General features: G+C 41.8%; 1 protein-coding gene across 1 annotated transcript; it reads left to right on the forward strand.

Moving 5' to 3' along the window:
• The first annotated feature begins 1,678 nt into the window (after positions 1-1,678).
• On the forward strand, positions 1,679-23,083 carry TAF15 (TATA-box binding protein associated factor 15). Its single transcript, XM_054287249.1, has 16 exons — positions 1,679-1,787; positions 5,857-5,893; positions 6,704-6,752; positions 6,936-7,026; positions 7,105-7,222; positions 9,783-10,066; positions 11,745-11,859; positions 18,185-18,219; positions 18,813-18,845; positions 19,351-19,460; positions 19,993-20,122; positions 21,400-21,489; positions 21,990-22,074; positions 22,159-22,244; positions 22,340-22,442; positions 22,708-23,083. The coding sequence occupies exons 1-16, from the start codon at positions 1,778-1,780 to the stop codon at positions 22,745-22,747; spliced, it is 1,416 nt and encodes a 471-aa protein (XP_054143224.1). The 5' UTR covers positions 1,679-1,777; the 3' UTR covers positions 22,748-23,083.

Raw genomic sequence — 23,083 nt, forward strand, 5'->3', positions numbered from 1 at the left:
GTACCTGGACATGCGTAACTCTTTGTTTTTATTGTCTCATATTGTCCTAATCCAAATTGTCCAAATTATTAATATTCTAATTGTATTACTATTTGTATAACCATTTTATTACTATTAAATTTTTTAAATTTTAAAAACAAGTGACGGGCATTTTTCACAAGAGTTTTCCCCAGCTCTGTCCCCTTCTCTGCTGCAGCCCCTCAATGTCCTTCCTGAACTGAGAGCCCCAGAACTGGACATGGGACTCAAAGGCTGAGTGGAACATCCACCACCACAGCTGTTCCTGCCATGCTCAAACCAAAACCTGTGGTAGGTTTGTGTTGTCTGCCTTCAATCCCCCAGAATATTGGCTTAATCGTCCCACACCACCTCTGATTTTGCAACGTGGAGAAGGATTTGAAGCAGCTGGAATAATTTCCAGGCAAGGGGAAAGAGCAGAGGGTTGAAGGGCTGATGTTTTTCCCACATCTCAGCTTCAAAGTTTTTGGTTGGGACCATAGCACAGACTTACCAGCAGGCAGGCACAAAAGCCTGAAACACTCTCTGAATTAATTCCATTTCCACCTATGAGAAACCCTGAGGAATGCACAAACACTCAGAGGCTATACATCCCCCACATCCCCTGTCTAGGGAGCATTGTTTGGGATCTGCCCTAATCCCTTTGTGAGCTCCCAGGTTGGCACAGACAGACTCACAGAGCAGTAGAAGGCATCATGGCTGGAGGAGAAGTTTCTCAAGGAGAAACCAAAAGACAGGCAGGGAGCTCAACCCCCTTTTATTTTTTTCTTTTTTTTTTTTTTTCTTTAATTAATCATTCCAGTCACTGCTTGTTTTGCCCAAACTTATTTTTGGCTGTGGCAGTGGGATTTGCCTCCTGCTGCTACGCCCAGGGGGAAAAGAAACAACCCAACTTCTCTCAAATCTGCTCAAAGCATTCAGCTGAAATGAGAGAAAGCTCCTCACTGCCTTGAAAATTAAAAAAAAACAAAAACAGGGTAAATCCTCACTGTTCTCAGTCTGCATGTGCAGACTGTCCCTAGACAGAAAGGTGCAACTGTTCACTTACCAACTCTAACAAGAAGGTGGTTTGATGTGAAACAAGAAATACAACTTCTAAAAATAATCAGATTAAATAATCAAGGTCGCTTTTGCTGTCTTCTCCTTTCATCACTCTTCCTCTCTGAAGCAAACCAACCCTCACGTTTCACAGAAGTGGCTCCCAAGATCATGACCCGTCCCTTTCTTTGGAAAACCATTCTCCAGGTTGATATTTGGCTTTTTAGGATACTCAGAAACGCTGGCAAACCTTTCTTATTTTTCCTTTAGGACCCAGATTTTGGATGTTTTCTCTAAGCCCATTTAGCATCTGCTACAAACGGTGATGCACAAGTGGGGTACTGAGGGAAACAGAGGGGCTGCTGCTGAAAGGCGGGTGTGCAAACCTCTCATTTCCCTCTGCGCACCCTAACCGTGCCCTGTGAGTTTATTAATTTAATTAATTAAATTAATTTAATCCTTTGACGCTGCGCCCGCACATCCTCGCACCCTCTCCCCTTGGTCCAACCCCCCCCCCCGCCCGCTGTACCTTGGCACGGCCCAGCTCCCCTCCCCTCCCCCCCCGCTTCCCCAGCGAGTGGTAGACGCCGCACTCTCTGATTGGCCGCCCGGCCCCGCAGTCCGCGCGAGCTGCGGGTGCCTCAGTGTGCGCGCGGCCGGCGCGGCGGGCGGGTCGCTCCCTGCGCTCCTTCCGCTCCCTCCGCCCCTCAGCGCCGCCGCCATGGCTTCGGGTAGGTGCCGCCAGCCCCGCCGGGCTCAGCGGGCAGCGGCGGCTCCGCTTCCCGCCGCCGAGCGCGGGCGCGGTGGGGCGCGGGAGGGCGGGCGGAGCGAGCGCCATGTGGCGCATGTGGGAAAGGCCGCGGCCATGTTGCGGGGGACGCGCCCGCTTTTTCCCTCACGCCCCCCCCCCCCCCCCCACCATTGCGCTCGGTGAGGGGGAGGGGAGCCACGCCCCCGCCGGTGGCCCCCGTGGGCACGCCCCCCTCGGCCGAGGCCACGCCCCCTCCCGGGGGAGCCCCGCTGCGCGAGCCGCGCGGGTCACGCCCCTTTAGGCGCGGGGGCGTGGCCTGGGGCGCGCCCCCCGCCCGTGTCGTAATGGGGGGGCCCTGGGGGCAGGGTCCCTGTGGGGGCCTGTGCTCCCATGATGCGTGGGGTGCACCATTCCTTATGGGGTCTGAGCCCCCCCTTTAGGCCACAGCCCCCCCAGTGTGAGTGCGGACCCCATTTTGGTTCATACTTCCCGCTGTAGGCCCGCCCGCCTTGGGTTGTGTATCCCCCATGTGTGGGATGTGGGCCCTGTTTTGGTTCATGCCCCCCACTGTAGGCTCCCCTAGTTTTGAGTTGTGTTCAGTTTCCCCCCGGTGTGATAGGGAAGCTCCCCCTTGAGGGTCACAGCTTTCCCCTGTGTGGACTTTGGGTTGTGGTGCCCCCCCATCATATTGTGATGGGGTTGTGTGACCCCATCCCGGTGTGAGATGGGGTCACCTTTGTGTCGTGCCCCTCTCCATAACCCGCATTGTGTGCTCTCCATTTGGATCAGCACCCGCATGGAATGCAGGCACCTCCTCCCTGGGGTCCTGCCCTTCTTTACATGGGCAATGCCCTCCCTACCTCCAGCAGGGGAGCCACCTTTGTGTCCCGGTGTGTGCCACCTTTGTGTCCCGGTGTGTGCCACCTTTGTGTCCCTGCATGTGCTGCCTCTACTCTCCACAGTGTGAAATGGGGGGGCTTCACCCCTGCTGTAGGTTTAACACCGCCCTGGCTGGGATTGTTTTCCAGCGGGGCTTTAGCCGAGCGCAGAGGCAGGATCTGCTCTCCCTGGTGACCTGAGCCAGCCCAGCCTCCCCTGGGGCCTCTCGGAGCACAATTCCTTCTCCCCTTTGGTGGCTGCTCCCCCGGCAGGGCAGCCTTGGCGAGGTGTGGGTACTGGTGTGTCCCAGAGTGGGAGGACGAATTCCAAGGCTGCCCGTGCTTTGTGGAGCGAGCCATGTTTTGTTGTGGTCGAGCCATTTTGGCGTTGTCTCGTGTTGTGTGTGTGAGTGATAGACTATACAAACAAAGCAAGGGCTGCTGCAGGAATCCTTTCATTCAGGAAAAGCAGATGTGTCCAAATCACGAATTTTTCTATAAATTACATCCACTTTCCCCTCATCTATCAGCTACTGACCATTCAATTTGTCTCCTCTGTTTTTAGTGATGTTCAAACATGAGCTTCTTTTTCTTTGGAGGATACTGAGAGGCACTACTGCTCCTTTATATGAATTACTTAATAAGAAAATCTGTTTTCAAATGTACACAGCAGATTGTTGTATCTTGAGAGAGGAATAAACCCCCTGAGCAGTGCAAGGTGATTAGGGTGCTACATCCCACTTCATCAACAGGAAATCCTTCCATCAACTTTCTAAACATTACATTTAAAAAAAAAAATCTGTGTAGGAATTTCCAGAATAAACTGTTATTTCCAAAAATCCTTACAGACTCTTGTCCCCATTGAGCCCACGAAAATAAATTGATCAGGAGTCTGTAAGAGGTCAAGCAGAGGATGTAGAAAATTGTATAAATAAAGGAAATTCCTCTGCTTGTGTGTTTTCATTTTTTACAGGCTCCTTATCTGGTTGCTTTCAATTTTTTTTCCAAAATGTTGTGGTTTGGTGGAAGTTTGTGAAGGAGATGAAATGCAGTTCTTAAATTTATAGCTAATTCTATCCTTACTCAAGATATTCTGATACTACCATTAATATTCTTTAATTAGCAGTATTAATGGCATAGAAATGTTAGAGTTAAACCACAACCATGTTTCACAATGTGGTTATCTATTTAATAGTAATCTTTGTGATCATTTAAATTGAAATGAAAAATTTTACCTTACCCCTTTTGAATTGCACCTCTACATTGGGTTTTTAATTGCCTTTCAATACGAAAAAGCAGTGAAATATTTATGTAGCAGTGCAAAAGGAGGAGAAATTCACATCTGAGTGAAACTGCTTTATAGGACATGTGAAATTTAACCTCCTTTCATCTCATCTTAGGGTTTGGTAAATGTTTCTGTTACAGAATATGAAATGGGATACTTTGTGTTGCTTTGAGGAGATACCTTACCATTAAAAATGCAGTTTTGTGTGTGAATATCTGGGGTGATCCCCCCCATCTCTCATCCATCACCTCAGGTGATTCTCTCATCACAGCTCTGCTTAAGCTCTGTAACCACGGGCAGGATTGGATTTATGGCCTGCTGGGGGAGGTGTAATGAGCACATTCAGCAATCTGATGAGTGTTTTGATTGGAAAATGGTCACAGTCATTTCTGACATTTACCCTGCCTTGTCATTAATTCTCAGTGTCAGCATTTCAGGCACTTCTGGGGACGGAGGCTGGAGAGAGAATGTGGGGGGAAGGGTGAAAATGGGGGTGAGAAACTCCTGATAGATCTTATTACACCATAGCACAAGAGTATTTCTGTACATTCTTGAAGAGAAAAATTGCAGGGCTTATCCAGAAAGTTTGGGTTTTAACAAGAAGGTGGGAATTTCATGCAGTTTCCTCCTGCCTAGGAAGGGAGCTGGATGGAGCCTGAGCAGAACAGAGGCTGGAAGGGCTCGGGGCAGAGTGGGGAATTCTGCAGAGCTGGGCTGGGGATGGATGTGAGCTGAGGGAGCCTCTGTGTGTGTGTTCTGTGTGTGTGTTGTGTGTTCTCTGTGTGTGTGTTCTCTGTATGTGTGTTCTCTGTGTGTTCTCTCTGTGTGTGTGTTCTCTGTGTGTGTTGTGTGTTCTGTGTGTGTGTGTTCTCTTTCTGTGTTCTGTGTGTGTATTCTCTGTGTTCTCTGTGTGTGTGTTCTTTGTTCTGTGTTTTCTGTGTGTGTGTGTGTGTTCTCTGTGTGTGTATGTGTTCTGTGTGTTCTCTGTGTGTGTGTGTTCTCTGTGTGTTCTCTGTGTATGTGTGTGTTCTGTGTGTGTTCTGTGTGTGTATGTGTTCTGTGTGTGTGTATTCTTTGTGTTCTCTGTGTGTGTATTCTCTGTGTGTGTGTTCTCTGTGTATGTGTGTGTTCTCTATGTGTGTTCTCTGTGTGTTCTCTGTGTGTTCACTGTGTGTGTGTGTTCTGTGTGTGTGTGTTCTGTGTGTGTGTTCTCTCTGTGTGTGTTCTGTGTGTGTTCTCTGTGTGTGTGTGTGTGTTCTCTCTGTGTGTTCTCTGTGTGTGTGTATGTGTTCTGTGTGTGTGTTCTCTGTGTGTTCTGTGTGTGTGTGTTTTCTGTGTGTGTGTTCTGTGTCTGTATCTCTCACGTGCTGCTCTGCTCTCAGCTGGGATTTTCCCCTTGCAGCAGGAGCAGAGGGAAGTGTGGTGGCTCCTCCATCCCTGGTTTTCCATCTCCCATTCTGTGTTTGTGCCCTTTAGCTCAGCAGAGCCTTCTCAGAGCATCCCAAAAAGGGGTTCAGCTGCACTGACCTACTTAGCTTTGCTTGATTAATTAAGCTGCTGCATTCTGCTCATTGATGATGGTACTGTACTCTATAGCCATTAGAGGGGTTCTACAGTTCTGGGTGTTTGGAAAGACTCCTTGAAAACAGAATTCCTTCAAAAAGGACATTTCCAAGTGTGTGTGTCCCCCACACTCTGTGCTGCTGTCATTCCAGTCTCCATATTTTCACTTTTGTTAATGAAGAGGAAGTTTCACTCTGCAGGGATAGCAGCTGTAATATCCAGGGTACCTGAACCTTTCTCCCTCTCCCCAAATTTTCTCTTCTAGTAAGCAGAGACTAAAATGTTCATTGGAAATTCTCAATATGACTTATTTCTTTTTCTAGATTCTGGAAGTTACAGTCAGTCTGGGGGCCAGCAGAGGTATGTAAGGATTTCTGTTTTGCTGTTAACAATTACATCTGCAGACTAAAAGACCCTTTAGTATTCCCAGCATGATGGCTGATTGTTCAGGATGGAGTATTGATAGGTTTTTGGAATTAAGGATGCAGAAAGCTTGCACGTGGGCCTTTCTCAAGATGTCTTATAAAACAAAGAGAAATCAGTCTGTATTCCTGAAAAGAAGACAATAGTCATGTGATGTAAATGGATGTAAATTGGGATGACATCTTGTAATAGTGAGAACTTTTGAAATGACATGAATATAGAGAAATACTTTCCATGTGATTGCCTTAAGCTGTTCACTGAGATTTTAGCCAAAAGTTATGATATTTGTTACATGGCCCAAGGCTGCAGGGCATGTTTTAATCAGTGAGACAAGGGTTTTTATGGAAGTATAAAAATCATGGCTAATGCTGCCTGTGCTAATGAGGATCATGAGGCTTTGTGCCTGAGTTTGGGTTTGTACCTCAGTATGATGAGTTACAGCATGTGCTTCTTCTGGCTTAAAGTGGCAGAATAATGAGTAAGTATGATATAAAATTACAGCAAACCCAGCTTTCATGGACTTAAAATTTATATTTGAAACACAGCAGAAATTAAAATGAGGTCTTCTGGCATCTGCCAGTCAACATTAATTCATTGATGCAGTTTTAATATGCCTGGAACTGCAGTACTTGGATTAAACACCTATGTTGGAATGAAAAGAAACTTAGAGACACCAAAAATACCTTTACTTTCCAGCCTGTGTGGAGGGCACTCTAAACATTTCCTAAATGCATTTTTCTCTTCCAGCTACTCATCCTATGGCAATCAGAGCAGTCAGAATTATGGACAAGGACAGGTATGTTGAAAAAAACCTTGTGGCTTTCAAAGCAGATGTTCCTTGAGTGAAAAAACTGTTCCTGGGCCAGGAAGAATTCCAGTCTCAGCTGTGCTTGATGTTTGCAGTTGTGTCTAGCCAACGAAAATTGTAATTTACTGTTATGGAAGTTCCACTTATTTGAGTACATTCTTGAAATTACAGGGATATTCTGGTTATGGGCAAAGTGGAGACAATTCCTCCTATGGACAGAACTATGGAAGCTATCATGGGAACTATGGACAAAATCAATCAGGTTTGGCTAGCTTGTTACATTCATTGGCAGGATTGAAAAGGTGAATATTGACTAAAAATTTTCTTCCTCCGTTTCCAGGTTATGGACAAGATTCCCAGGGATATGATGATGAATCTAATTATGAAAATCAGAATCAGAGCTCCTACAACCAGCAGTCCTATGGCAGCCAGGGGCAGCAGAAAGGGTCATCCAGAGGGTAAGGAAGCAGAATTTATCAGTATCTATTTAAAGTATTGTCTAGTAGTCACAAATCACATAGATTGAGACCAGGTATTGATTGTTTTGACACATTCTTAACTAGAGCTATAACATATTTCTTGCTAATATTGCTTAGAAAAATACAAATATTTGAAGGTCCACATCTTTGAAACATGTTTAATGTCTGAAAGGAGGTACAGGCAGAATATTTCTTTATGTGAGAAGGATGGGTGTAGTTGTTTTGAAGTCAAGCTGTATGGGGACATGCACTTTAGAAAGTCTTTGGATTGTGGCTACAATGAAGAATGGACTTGGCAGAGTGTTTTGATTAGGAGAAAGACCTATCAAATCCCTCTCCAATCGCATTCTTTTGTATAAACTCACAGAGCTCTTTTATTAACTTCAAATAAGCTCTTAGCCGTGCAACTCTTAGCTGCTCTCAGATTGCAGACTACTTATCTGGCTCAGAATGCCTTTTCTTGAAAGAGAAGGGATTCAGAAATGTCATGTAAGAAATATATTTTGGTTTTCCAGCTAAGTAGAGTTCTCAGAACATGGTAGGTTTATATCCTCATCAGGAAATTAAATGTGCCCATGCATGCTGCACTCTGTGCTATTGCAAATGTATTTTACTTGTGATGTTGTACTGGATTCAATTTCAGGAGGATTAAAGATACAGCTTTGAAAGTATGTTGGAGAACACAACCCAACTTCCCAGAATGACTAAAAAGACCATTTAATGCAAGAATACCTGCCCTGTCTGCTTTACAGGCTTTGTGCTTCCCCCCAGGTCACTGCCTGTGTTGGAGCTTTACTGAGGCTCATGTGACCTCTCTGAAATACTCTGAGTCCTAAACCTCCTTCTTGTGTCCAAGGTCCAAATGGTTTTGTATTTTTTACAAGGTGATAAAACAATTATCACAATGATTTTGAGGTGATAAAACAATCTGCTCTTGAGCAAACCTCTACCTGGTTTCTGGTTTTGTAGTTCTTACAATAAAACATTTTAATATTTAAAAAAAGATCTAATCTGCCAGCAATAAGTGCTTTCACTCAGATGTCATTTTTGCTTCTGTAACAAAGGCAGGTACACAGTTAAATTTTGCTTTGTTTTCTGAGTATTTATTAGAGGTAACAATGGAGTTTTTAACTCTGTAGATGTCCAGTAGAATAAAAATACAGCACATAGGTTCTCCAGCAAGTTTGTGATCTAGAAGATGAAGAAAAGGCCTTGAAGGGAAGCTTCTCAATGTAGGGTTGTAACAAATAAGGAGAAACTGAGAAATTAAATGGTTGCAGCTTTGAAGAGGGTGTCACAAAACTGCAGCTGTCACATCCTAGGGGAGGGAGACAGCAAATAGTGGATGCTTTCAGCAGTGCTGCCTTTGGTGGTAAAGATGCAAAGGCTAAAGCACAGCTGACTTTTTTGCAATGGAGATAATAACAAGAATCTTCACAAGCTGTTTACCACTGGGATTAGCAAGGTTAAAGCTGATATCTAGGCTACAAGTGGGAGAGAGCAGATTAAATGGTATTTACACAGATGGGATATTTTGGGATTGGTTAGACCCAGTGCACTACATCTGAAAGTGCTTTGAAAAGCTGCTGGAAACTTCCTGGAGGTTCTTGTGGATTTTTTTTCCTTTTTCTGAGATACTTTCACTGGCAAGTAAGATTGTCAGAGACTGGAGAGTGGCAGATTTAGTGCCTCATCCTTCCAAAAAGGGTGGAAGCAGGAAGGGAGAAGGGAAGAAAAGGTGGTAGAGGTCAGAGATTCTTTTCAGTTACTGAAAAAATAAGACAGCTAAGGCACAACTAAGTACCTGGGGGAAACAAAGGAATGAGTAACAGCCAGTGTTCCCTGGATGCAATTTATTTCTCATAAATCTATATTATGCCTTGCCATGAAAGGCTAAGAGAACGATTGTCTCATATATCTAGATTTTCAAAATACTTCAGTTTCTGCTGAAGTAGTGTGGTGTAGGCAGGTGTGGTGCAGGTGAGATTCCCTTGTGGTTGCTCTAAAGTTATTAATCTTAATCTTAGAGAAGATTTATGGCTCCCTCTTGGCATGTAGAGCTGCATTGTGTTGGAGCATCCTTGATGCTGCTCAGTGTTTCTGATGAGAGCTGCTGGGATAGTGTAGATGGCACTGAAATGAGAAGAACCTCAGGTATATTACAGTTAGAAAAATTCTTGATAAAATTGTAGAATGCCTAGAAGAAGAAAAGTTGCAATTCAAAAAGCAAAGCAAAATTTCGGGATTTTTAAGGCAGCAAGTCTCAGCTGCACTATGAGCATGAGCACTGAGGCTCTGCCCTGCAGGTCCAGAGGGAAGGATTTGGTGTTCAGCAGGTCACAATCAGCCATTGATGGTACTGGGGAGAGGGGGGAAAGCAAATGTTGGACTGGGACATGTGAGAGGAATGATGCTCCTAATTTACATAATGAGTTAACTGCAATTAGGAAATGTTAGCAATATCATGAATTTTCAACCATTATTTTCCTCTCTATTCTCTGAACATTTAGCTATTAATTCCAATTCTGTTTGTTTCAAGTGGAAGAGGCTCTTATGAACAAAAATCAAACTATGGTCAGCACCAAAGCTCTTATGACCAGCAGTCAAGCTATGGACAAAACCAAGACTCTTATGACCAGCAGTCCAGCTCCTATGACCAGCACTCGGGCTATGGCCACCAGGGCTCCTATGACCAGCAGTCTGGCTATGGCCACCAGAGCTCTTATGACCAAAAGTCAGGCTATAACCAGCACCAAAGCTCATATGGGCACTCCCAGCAATCCTACCAGTCTCAGAAGGGAAGCTATAGCCACAACAGCCAAGGTAAAACTGAGCAGAAGCTCTGTGAAATGGTTGGATTTCCTTCTGCAAGCAGTTGTTGATTTGATGACTCAAATTCTTTTCCATGTTGATATCTTTGGGGGATGTTTTATTTGTTAGGACTTTCAAAACATTGTAAGGTGATTAAAATCTCTTGGGGACCCAAAGAGGTGGCTGCTTCTATGACCAGCAGTCTGGCTGTAACCAGCACCAAAGCTCATATGGGCACTCCCAGCAATCCTACCAGTCCCAGAAGGGAAACTATAGCCACAACAGGTAAAATTGACAGCTTGAATTCAGTATTGACCAATAAAATTGACCAGAAGCTCTGTGAAATGGTTGGATTTCCTTCTGCAAGCAGTTTGATTTGATGGATACTTAAATTCTTTTCAATGTTGATATTCTTGGGGGATATTTTATTTGTTAAGACTTTAAAACATTGAAAGTAGGGAGATTAAAATCTCTTGAGGCCCCAAAATGGTTGCATTTAGGTGTGTTAGAACAGCATTGCAGAGACTCTGCCCCTCAGTTCTGCAAATTCTAGATGGATTTTTTTCCCCAAGCTATTTTGAACCCTCTTCCTGCACGAGGGTGGCATGTCTTGATCAGTCATAAAGAAGCTCTGTGAAATGGTTGCATTTCCTTCTGCAAGCAGTTTGATTTGATGTATACATAAATTCTTTTCAATGTTGATATTCTTGGGGGGTGTTTATTAGTTAAGACTTTCAAAACGTTGTTTTGAGATGGGAGATTAAAATCTCTTGAGGCCCCAAAATGGTTCCATTTAGGTGTGTTAGACCAGCATTGCAGAGACTCTGCCCCTCAGTTCTGCAAATTCTAGATGGATTTTTTTTCCTCAAGCTATTTTGAACCCTCTTCCTGCACGAGGGTGACATGTCTTGAAGAAGCTCTGTGAAATGGTTGGATTTCCTTCTGCAAGCAGTTTGATTTGATGGATACTTAAATTCTTTTCCGTGTTGATATTCTTGGGGGATGTTTTATTTGTTAAGACTTTCAAAACATTAAACATTTCAAAACATAGGGAGATTAAAATCTCTTGAGGCCCCAAAATGGTTGCATTTAGGTGTGTTAGAACAGCATTGCAGAGACTCTGCCCCTCAGTTCTGCAAATTCTAGATGGCTTTTTTTTTGCCCAAGCTATTTTGAACCCTCTTCCTGCACGAGGGTGACATGTCTTGATCAGTCATGAAGAGCTTCTGCACTTCACATTCCAGCTTTATGCTGTGTAGGTGAATTGTGAGATAGGAGAAGTTGAAGATGAAGCTTTTTTTTTTGCATTAACTTCACACCAGCAGCACAACCCACTCTGTTTATCCTTGTTCTGTCTTCAACGATGTCTTTTGCAAACTGGGAGGACTGCATGGAAATCAAATGTATGGAAATCAAATGGAAAGTGTATTTTAGCCACTATGTATTTAATGTTTGGAAAGTGGAATGTAATTACAGAGTGGTTTTACATTTTGATATACTCAATGACCCTGGAGATAATGGAGCAAAGTTTGTTCTTTTTTTTCATTTTTGGCACAGAGAATATCAGAGAGATTTAGGAGTTGATACATTTCAGATGTAAATGAAGAGGAGGTGGGAATTGCAGGGTGTGAATTCTCTCTGTGCTGCAGTTTGCACTACAATTGACTCTGTTTGGTTTGACTCCTCCCAGATGATCGCCGTGAAAAGAGCAGGTATGGAGAAGATAATAGAGGATATGGCGGGTCACAGGGAGGAGGTAGAGGGGGATATGACATGGATGGAAGAGGTCATATGTCTGGATATAGGTAAGTGATCTCATTCCAGTGCTGCAGCTCCTTACCCTTGTTTCCTATTATTTAGTTATTCCAATTATTTGCTTTTCATTTTTGTTTATTATATGTCTATTCCTAAGGTGGTTCAGGTTTAGATTTCCAAAACTGGAAGGTTTCTAAAATTAAACCTTTCTGCACTGCACAGAAATGGGTTTTGCTTATGGGAGCAGCTTTTAGATTCACATAGGTTGAGAGCAGGCATTTGATTGTTTTGACACACAGCTGCATTTTATTTGCATGAGTTGCAATACCAAAACTGCCCCAGCCCATCACTTGTTTTTAGTGATGAGAAAACCAACAGACAATTGAGAAAAATGTAATTTATACTTAAGGTAGCTCACATTTTACCAGGGAACTATTTTGGCCTTGAATAATTTAGTAGTAACATTATTTGTTCTTTGTTGCTTTTTTTCAGTTATAAGCTTCTATTAAAATCCACATATTTTTATTATTGATTTATTTGTCAGTCTGAACACGTTTATTTTGGGCAGATCTGAAATACTAACAATGCAGTCACCCCTTTCCCCATTGCCTTAGGCCCTGCACTGTCAAGAAAATTTATGCACATATTTAATTGTGTGCTTGCAGATGATCTCATGCCGAGGTCTGCAATTGGGACTTTGGCTTTAAAGCCTACTGAATTAAACATATGACATATTATTTATTAATAACTCACACCACAGGCTCCCCTTTGTCCCTCTGGGTGGTGGGAGGTGCACAGGGCTCACTGATGCAGGGCAGGAATGCTGAAGCTTCCAGAGAGCTTTGAGGTGTTGCTTGTCAGCACCACTTACCCTTCAAAAGGCTGCACAACTCTGGGTTATTCCTAAATTCCAGATGAAAAACTCCATAATTATACAGTGTTTTCTATTTCTGAACTGATCTGATTTAAATAAAATAATCCTCTACTTGGTTACTTGTAAAGGTATTTATTTTAAAATCATATTTAAAATCTGCCTGCTTCCAAGATGCTCTTAAATTGTACTTAATGGATTGTTTATAATGATGTAGGAGGATCTTACCTCTTCTAATTAGGTGTGGTAGTACAATTAGAAAATCATTAATGTTATTTTATGTTTGCTGGGGGTTTATATAATATAAACTTAATGCATATTTTTCTGTAATATTTTTATAATAGCCACAAATTTATATACTATAAATAAACATAAATATATATAACAAAGAATTCTATAATATATAGCACCTCACATAAAACAAAAATAACAAGCATAATAACTTCTAAGTTAATTTTAATTTTCAGTTAAAATTGAACCTTTTTCTTAAATTAGGATTTTCTTTGTGGATGAGGACTTTCCATATTCCTGTGATAAAAACTATTAAAAAAAAAAATTCATAGCTTAGCCCTTTCAATAATAGCAATGAATGTGAGCTTCAAAAAACACACTGCTGATAGAGTTTGTCACTTTGAAACAAACTTGGGTCTTTGCAAAATAAAGTCAAATGTATTAATGTCTGTGAAAATAAAGCCTCTTGCCATATTTTTCCAAAATGTGAGGAAATTTTGCTCACACATCCATGTAGATCATGGAGCCAAAAAAAGGGAAAGAGGGGAAGTTAATGAAGAAGTGGAGGAAAATTCAATGAAGTGGGAAGGCATTTGTGGAAGGAATTCTGTCTGCTTCTGTTAAGTGATGTTGGCTTTAAGGGTATTTTTGTGGAAATTTTCTGGAACTGCAGTGTCATATATCTTTATTCAGTCTTTTTGCATAATTGTGACAGAGGATTCTCCTTCTGACATATGTATTTTACCAGACATGCTTATTAGAGAAGTCTAAAAGATTAAATTAATTAACAAACTCTATAATGAAGGGGAAAATAACTTGTAATAAGGTAAGAAATCATGTTTAGTCCTGTGAAAATGTGGGATTTAAGGGTAAGGGTTCTTTGAGGGGGTTATATTCTTGGGTTTCTCTTATTTATATGTTTATTTCTTGGGGGAAAATATGTGTAGGAGTATCAGGTTCATCTTCAGTAGCCACTATTTTCAGTTGTTCTGATCCCCTTTTAATGCTAAACCATGACAATTCCATAACCATCAGGAGATAATCTAAAAATCTTGTCTGCACAGATACTTTAATGGTGCTGTAATCACAGAATTCCAAAATGGTTTGGGGTTGGAAGGGACCTCAAAAATCAACTTTTCCCTCTCTCTGCCATGGGCAGGGACACTTTCCACTATCCCAGAGCTGCATCCAACCTGGCCTTGAGCAGGGGATGGAATAACAACAGGCTTTGACTTTTACAGTGCTTAGAAAATAATATGTAAAAATTGCTCCTTGACTTTACAAACAAATCAACATCAAATGTGAGACCACAATGAATGGATCTCTTCTTCCTAGCTAGTAATAATTCTTCCTTGTGTGACATTGAGACACAAGGAGAAGCTTTAGAGGTGTAGTTTTATTGTGACAAGCAGTTCATGTCCTGGACTGAATGCTTTCAGCACTCATTTTTCTTTAGTGCCTGTGTAAAGTCACCCAGCACTAAGAAGAAAATCTCTTTGGAGAAATTCCTGTTCACATTTCTTAGCTGATATTAGTCCAGTGAAGAACATACATTTTGTCATGTGTCAGAAGTTTACATTTTAGTTTAAATAACTTAAGGTTTCAGAATTATCCTAGAGATTTTTTTAATGGTCTTGAATTGCATCTTTTGGGATTTTAGTAGAATTTCCCCACCCTGTTGTTTTGAAGCTTGAAAAATTGATGATCTCCCAAATTTTTATTCTGGCTAAGAAGTAAAATATTTCTCTTTTCTTCATCGTTAGAAGAGTGTCATCTTTTGATTAGAAAGCAGGAACAGCAAGTCTTGAGAATGCAGAGCTTTACTTTAAGAAATTCACCCAATTTTTAGAGTCCTCATCTGAAAAAAACAAGGAATTAATGGTTAATGTGGCTGGGGGACTGAATTGTTTTGGTTAAGGCTGTAAGTGGGAAACACAGCAGCAAACAGAGCAGGTGAGAGGAGCTTTGCTTTTGGCTCTGCTCACACAAACTGTGCTGGGGGAATCACAGAGATGCAGTTCAGAGAGGATTTGCCATTGTGTTAGGGTTTGTCATAGAAATCCTGACTTTGCTCAGCAGAGATTATTTTCTCTCTCTTGTGCAGTTTTATGGTGATCTATAAACACAAGCTACCTGTGCAGCTTTATTTATCAGCTATTAGAAGTGGGAATTACTGTGATATAAAAAATTGCAGCATACTGCAGATGAGTTTTATAAGTGTGGTTTGTGTTCAGAATTGATATTTTGACTTGTAACAGATATACTTGAGCTTAGCCTTATGGAGACTTTGGAAAAATGTGAACAGAGGCAATAAATATAAGCAAGGGAAAAAACCCCATCTGTTGGTGCACTAAATATTCCTTTCTTGTTTGTAAAATACACTCTAGGTGTTAGGGACATACTTGGTGAGACAGATCCATGTTGCAGGCTGAATTTGGTCCCTGAATTCTTAGTGCTGCTTCTGCCAGTATCTGATATTTCTAAAACTGCATTTCTTGTATGTTGAGCTCCCTGTATCACCTGCACTTTAATTTAAAGAGATGTTCCCAGCTGGATTAAGCAATATCCAGATGAAATCCAGTTAAAGTCTAGTAGGGGATGATAAATCTGTGATTGAATATGGGAGAAATGAACAACTGAGTACTTGAGGCAGCAAGTTCACACAGTGAGTGGTGCCTTGGCATGTTCTGGCTGCCAGCCTCTTATTTATTATCTTAGCTGGTGGCACTGCTGAATTTTAACTGCCTGTTCATGTTTCTGACACAGAATATTACAAAGACCCCAAATTCCATCTGGTCACCCCTCTCTGAGGTCTGGCAAAGCAGTGGGCTGTGAATGCTGCACTTGTATTTTCCACAGGTTTTATACCAATAATGTGGGGACGAATTCAGTTGCTGAGGTTGAATTTTGGGTCTCAATGAGGGGCAAATCTGAGACTGTGGCATCAGCTGCTTGCAGTGTCTGTGTTTGGCTTGGATATCTGATCCCAGGGAGTCTTGGCTAGCTTTGCCCAGCAATTGCAGGAAGGTAACAAACTGCAGCTTCATAAATCCCATATCAAATGCCACATAAAAATGTAGCAAAGCATCAATCCACTGTCAAAGGTGTCTGTCAGTAGATTGTTCCACATTTCTGTTGGGTTGGTCATGTGTGACTAAGCAGACAACAAGCTGAGGCATACTTGAGCAAAAATGTATTTCTGTAGACATTAATTAAAAAAATAATTAAAATTATTCATTGCACTCATTAGTGCAGAGTGCAGAACTGCTGTATCACAGATTTAAGGCATTGGATTGTGACTTCCTTTACATTTTGTATATTCAGCTCCTGCTTTTCAGGATTATGGTGGACACATTTTCACCCCAGCATCCTACAAAACCCTCACTTCCAGCAAAATCCTGCATGTGTTGACACAAACTTACTTTGTGTAAGTTGGATTTTCTAACTGCCATACACTTCCACACCAGAAAATATATTTGTTCTGGATATTGCTGTCCTGATGAGCTGGGACCATAATCTGGGGTTGGAAAATTTTCATAACATTTAGATGGTTGATATTATTCACTGTTGTTGTTTCTGAGTTAAAATCCCAGAAAAACAGGCATCTTACTCAAAATTGTTGTGTCATAATGAAGTTTTTTTTTTAGCTGAAGTGAATTGGAGGTGGCAGAAAGGTATTTACAGTAAATTTTATCATCACCATTGTGTTTTCAATCATCAGTCCTTGAAAACAGACAGCCTTGAGTAAAGACCAGCACTGATGCTGCATGTAAAATCTTTAATGAGCAGAGTGAATTAATGAATAAATGACGCTGCAATTTAGCATTCAGATTTCTTCTGTGGAACAGCAATAAAATCTGCAGCAGAAATTTATTTTAAGAAGAGTCCCAGTAAAAGTGATATTGTCTGTTGTGCCAAACTGTCCAGACGTCTGTCATCCTCCAAAGAGTGTCTGTTAATCCAGGTTTGATAATAACCTGTTGAAACCTTATTTGATCCTCACTTTGGGCAGATTTTCTCATAAATGTTAACTATCAGCAGCTTCCATTTATGACTTTCCATTTGCTGTAACAGATGGACAGAGTGCCAGAGAAATGACTCCCTAATTTTACTGCATTGCCTTTTGGTGGGTGCTTGTGTGCCCTGTTTGGGCTGACGTGTGAGCAGACAGATGGAATTAACACCTGCAGTGATTTCTGGTCACAAATGCTTTGGTGAGGAGGCACAACAGCTCCAGAGGCTGGAGATGTTTCTCTGCAGCAGGGTTTGAGCTCACACTGGTGGGTTTGAGCTCCCAAAGCTCTTGGGATGAGGTGACCCTGCCTTGATTTTGAGGTGGCAGCTGTGTCCCTCAGGACAAGGAGGACAAGCAGGCAGTTGTACATGGAAGTATGAGAGAGTCCTTCTGACATTTGGTTATTGACTTTCTGAAAAACCCAGTGGTTTTTTTCTGACAGCTCTGAGTATTGATTATCTTATGTTCATAACATGGATGCAATTAAAAAGCTGCTGTGAAAAATCCTTCCAGTACAAACCTATCCAGTGAAAAAAAAAGTGAGGGTTTATTTTCATGCACATAACTGGAGGCATAACCACCTGTTTTAAATCCCCTTTTAACCTCTGAAAATTGATGTGTGTATTCTCTTAACTTGGTCTACATTTTGTGCCACAGGTTTCAGAATGAATGAAATAAAACTTCACGGCCTCTGCTTTTGAAGCTCACATACACACACCCCTTGTCTGTAATGCCAAGTGCTGTAGTACAGTAGGTCCCCACAGACCCTTGCTCAGAGAATGGCTCATTCTGCTAATTTATCCCCTCTATTATGAATGCATAACAATAGAGATTAATTTTAGCTCTTTTGACTTCTAGGAAAGTACTAAAGTACTAATTATTCCAAAGTAGCAATTACATCTACAATTAAAGCCCACATTAATCTTCATGAAAATACCATTTTTGTTTTAAACCCCAGTTTTGAATAGCTGTTATTTTGGCTGATGGGATGGGAGAAAGTATTGAACCAACCACATGTGTATGGGTTAGTTTAAAATACTCCTTAGGGCTTGTCTTCTCCAATGCAGCACCCTGAGAGATTTTCTTTTTTTGTAATTTAATCTTTGAACATGAATGGGTAGTGAGGAAAACATAGACATGGTGCTTTAGCTGCCAGACAGTAATTCTCAACTTGTCATCAGTTAACTGTAGATTGAGCCTTGGGCTCAGCACGTAGAGACTTAAGGAAGAAATCATTTCTTCAATTTTTCCTCTGCAGTGGTGGTGACCGTGGTGGCTTCAAAAATTACGGTGGTAAGTGCCGAGTATCCAAAAATGTTTCAGTGGAAATTCTTTATAAATCTAAAAGCCACCAATAATATCTTGTTACTATCTAGTAGAAGCATTATAGAGTTTTGGTGAGGCTGGTGTGTTCACGAGTTTTAATAGCCAAACTTATAGCAATAAACTGGATTTCTGCTTTGTCAAATTGCATGAGAGAATTTGTGGAGACAGTGACGTTCACCGGATTTTTTTTTTTCTTTTCTTTTTTTAATTTTTGTTACAAATGCTTCTTAGAAAGGTACTAGAGGTAGAAAAAAAAAGTGGGAAACTGCTTGGTGATGTGACAACCAGCATTTGCAAGCAAACACCAGCACAGCATCAGTGTGGCAAGTGCCACATGCTGCAAGTTAAAGAACACGTTAACGTCCTACAGACGCCTTCTGTTGAACGTTTAAATCTAAATATTCTCTAAATCTCTGGTGAATGTCTTAGATCTTAGATGCATTGCATACATTCTTTGTATATTTTCTTGTTGCTAAAAAAGTCACTTGAGTGTGTTGTGCTAAAAATAGTCTTTTTTCTTTCTTTCTTTTTTTTTTTTTTTGGTCAAACCTGTATCATAGGTCAAAGGGATTATGGACCGAGATCAGATGCTGGTGAGGAAACAAGCAGTGAGTGGGAGTGGATTGTAGCTCTTAGGTCACTGCTTCTAAAATGTTTGTCTGGAAAGATGGATGTGGCTGCAGTTCCCATGGCTCAAAAGAAATCTAACTATCCATGAAAGAAATATATTTAATTTAAGTGCATGTGAAATTTTGGATGTTAATGCAGCAAGTAAGAATTTCCTGTTGAATTCTGAATGTGCTTGAGCCAAGCAGCTGCTTTAACTGTCATCACACTTCTGCTAAGCTTGTGTTATTTAAAACACACACTGCTCTGGTGGGTTGGGATGCCCAGCTGCATGCATGTTGGGTATAAGGCAGGTCAGCTGTCCAGTGTGCTCAGTTGATGGTGTTAACCTCAAAATTAAACTCCCTGCTCCTCTTTTATTTCACACAAAATGTCTCTGTATTTAAGGGTTTTCTACTGGGCAGCACAGAGCTGAGCTCATAGTATTGCTCCCACAAAAATCCATGGTAAATGTAGCTTAATTTTCCACAGATTCAGAGTCTGACAACTCTGATAACAACACCATCTTCGTGCAAGGACTTGGAGAGGATGTTTCAACAGATCAAGTGGCAGATTATTTCAAACAGATTGGTATCATAAAGGTAGGTGAAATGAGAAATCTTGGGTCAGAAGGAGGGGAACTGGTGGAGCTGGTGTACTGGGAATGTACTGGTATCATCCAAGGCAGAGTTCTCTCTGACTCCCCAGCAGTTGTAGATAATATTTTATCTGGGTTCCCAGCTGACAGCTCATTTGTAAGCTGGCAGCACTAGCACCTTTCTCCTGGTGACATTTAGATTGCATTGTGTCTCTTCTTTAGTCTTTATAGCCCTGACACTCTATCCATTGTGCCACCCTCGTACTGCACCACGTGTCCCTCTGTTCTGGGGCTGCTGCTTCTGGTTCTGCCATTCTAAATTAGGATTTTATGCACTTGACCTCATTTTGTTGTTAAAGCTGGGCTCATCATTACTTCATGGAGAGCAGCCAGTCAGTATCCTTCAGTCAAATCCTGTTTCTGCAGGCCAGCTCCAGGAGAATATTCTCTCTAAAGATACTTAGTGTTACAGTGTATGCTCTGAACTGATTTCACCAGTGTTTCTGCTATGCCAAATGTACAACCTTTCTTTTCAGACCAACAAAAAGACTGGCAAACCCATGATAAATCTGTACACAGACAAGGATACTGGCAAGCCCAAGGGAGAAGCCACAGTATCTTTTGATGACCCTCCTTCTGCTAAAGCAGCAATCGACTGGTTTGATGGTGGGTGAGACTTACCTGTTCCTTTGGCCATTTTTGAATCTGACAGGCAGTGGAAGAAGCAAATCAATTACCTTTTTGGGGGCCCAGTGCTGCTATTTATGTAGATTTTGGGTTGGGGCTTTTGGTTTGGTTTTTGGGGGTTTTGGTTAGGATTATAGTTAATTTGGGGTTTTTTTTCCCTTAAGCAAAGGCCTATATTTCGTTGTTTCTTGTGTATATTGGATTTCTCTCATTTCATTAAACAGCAGATAGTGATTTAGACCAAAAATGTGCAGTGAAACTGAGGGTTTGCTGCTGTACCTCAGTCACCCATGCCCAAGGTATGAGAGGTGGTGTTTGTCACTTCTTGTTTAGACCAACAGAGCTGTAATCTCTGTTAGCAGCTGGAGGGATTCCCTACAGGGTTGCATTGGTATTTTTAGTGTTGTGGGAGCATTCTTAGAGTTTGGGAATGGTTCTGGCAATTTTAAAACCTTGTTTTTCACTGTATATACACAGTGAAAAACAAGGTTTTAAAATTGTGGATTTATCCCCAGAAATATATTGAGGTAAAACTCCTCAGACTGCAGGAAGTAGTGACATTCTTGTAGTAATAAAGTCAAGGGGGTGAGGGAAAAGTGCCTTCTCCTGTCACCTTGTGTGTTGACAGAATTTTAGTGATACTGGGTAGAAACAAAAAGTCATGCTCTGTATCTCGTGGGAAATGATACTGCTTAAAAAATTGGCATGCCACGCTTGTCTGATGTTTGTAGTTGCTAATAAAATGCAAATTGACTTTTGTTTAAGAGGGTAAGGCAAATATGACTATATTAGGCACATGTGCAGTGCTGTTTGTCTGTGATAAACATTGGATCTATGAAGAATGCAGCCACTGAAAATCATGAACTTTATCTAAATACACTTGGGAGTTGAGTTTTGGGCTGGCTATTGAGTGGTACAAAAGCCTTGTTGCCTTGGTGGAATTGCAGACAGTTCAAACATCCAAACTACTTCCCCATGAGCATGGCCAAAAATCTTCTAGACATTCTTATGTCTTTAAATTCAACTTACAGATCTCATTTAAACTAAAATATCTGTGGGTTTGAGGAGAGTTTAGCAAGTAGATCAGGGTTTCCAACTCACCTTTGGACCAGTGCTTTCAAAACCAAGAGATTTACAGCAGCTTCCCTGTGTCTCAAGAGTTTTGTGCTCAGTCTGGGTGTGCAAATCACTTCTGCTCTGCTGGGTTTGCTGCTGTGTTGTTGGGAGCTGTATTGATCCTTTCTCTCCTCCCACAGGAAAAGAATTCAATGGCAATGTTATCAAAGTTTCTTTTGCAACCAGAAGACCTGAATTCATGAGAGGAGGTGGAGGTGGCGGCCGTCGAGGTGGGACTGAAGTCTGTAGAGTTCTTGTTTTTGCACAATTAAATGCTTTTCCACTATGATTGATTTATTAAAAAGAAGTTGACTTTGAAGCAGTGATTCATCAAATATATGAGCCTTAGGGATTCTGCCAAGAAAGGGAGTAATAAGGATTGAACCCAGTTAAGTAAACTGAAATCTGTAATCTCTTCTGCACAGCACAGAATTTATGCTTTCCTTTAGAACTGGAAAGTCTCCAGATCTTGTCTGCCCTGCTTTTAAAGAGAAAGTCTAACAGGGATGTTGAGCTGTACCAGCCCCACATATATAGGGGGGAGTTCCCAGTGAGTATTTGCTTGTTACAGCAGAGCTCTGAGATTCTCTCTTTCCAGCTGGGATAAAGCAGGGTACATAATTCAGCTGCTGCTGATTTGGAGCAGCATTTAAATTTCTGTTTCCTTTAATCAACCTGTTTGTCATGTGCAGTTTATAGAACTTTATTCTGATTATGATTTTGTCTGCAGGTTCACGAGGTGGCTACGGAAGAGGTGGGGGCTTCCAGGGCAGAAGTGGGGAACCCAAAAATGGTGACTGGGTTTGTCCTAACCCGTAAGTGTCATTTGAATTGGGATGGGATGTTCCCCGTGTGCTTCACCTTCACAGCTCAGTCTGGGCAATCCTTGTCTGTTCCAGCTCCTGTGGCAACATGAACTTCGCTCGCAGGAATTCCTGCAACCAGTGTGGGGAGCCCAGACCAGAGGATTCACGTCCATCAGGAGGTGTGCAAAACCAGCTACAGCTTTTAAACATTTCAAGTATTCATATCACCTGCATCTTTCTGGAGATGCTGATGCATTTCCATGTGTTTCCCCAGATTTCCGTGGCAGAGGTGGCTACGGAGGAGAGCGGGGCTATCGAGGGCGCGGCGGTCGAGGCGGCGACAGGGGAGGAGGATATGGGGGCAAAATGGGAGGGAGGTAAGAGCAGCCTTTGCCTTTGCCTGGCTCTGGGATTGATGGGGACTGTGGGAAAAGTGTTGTTTATGTGTGCAAGTACAACTGCCATGAAAGTATTCACTACAGACAGGAGCTTCCAGAGAGAGCCACTCAGTCTGTTGAGTTTTGTGAATGTTTCTGGATGAGGCTCTCTGTAAACACAGACATCAGAAATGTTTGACTGAAGGGACTGTTTGTTATTTGCTTCATTTATTACATGCTTAGAACCTTTTCTTTCCCTTTCCAGAAATGATTTCAGAAATGATCAACGCAACAGACCATACTGAAGACCACTGTGAATGTTTTATTTGTCTTCTTGATGCGTTTGATAGTGAAATTGCCTGCAGCTTCACCCATGGCCTCTTTCGATAGTGGAATTGAGTGAAACTAGATTTTTATTTTGGTGGGAGGGACTGGGGTGGTTTGGGAGGATTTTTTTTTAAGCAGGACATTGAAATTTAATCCTAATTTCCACATTCTCCTCTTTTCTTCCCCCCCTCACCCCATACCTTTTCAACAGGCCCTAAGAAGGAAGAGATAAACTGTAAAATATTGCCAAAATATGAAGTGTTTTGTAATACAACAATAAATGCTGATTGTTTTATTTGTGAAATCCTACTGTT

The sequence above is a fragment of the Melozone crissalis genome, unplaced genomic scaffold (genome assembly GCF_028551555.1).
Source record: "Melozone crissalis strain CALT ecotype California unplaced genomic scaffold, PUWL_Pcris_2 ptg000057l_1, whole genome shotgun sequence".
Classification (NCBI taxonomy): domain Eukaryota; kingdom Metazoa; phylum Chordata; class Aves; order Passeriformes; family Passerellidae; genus Melozone; species Melozone crissalis.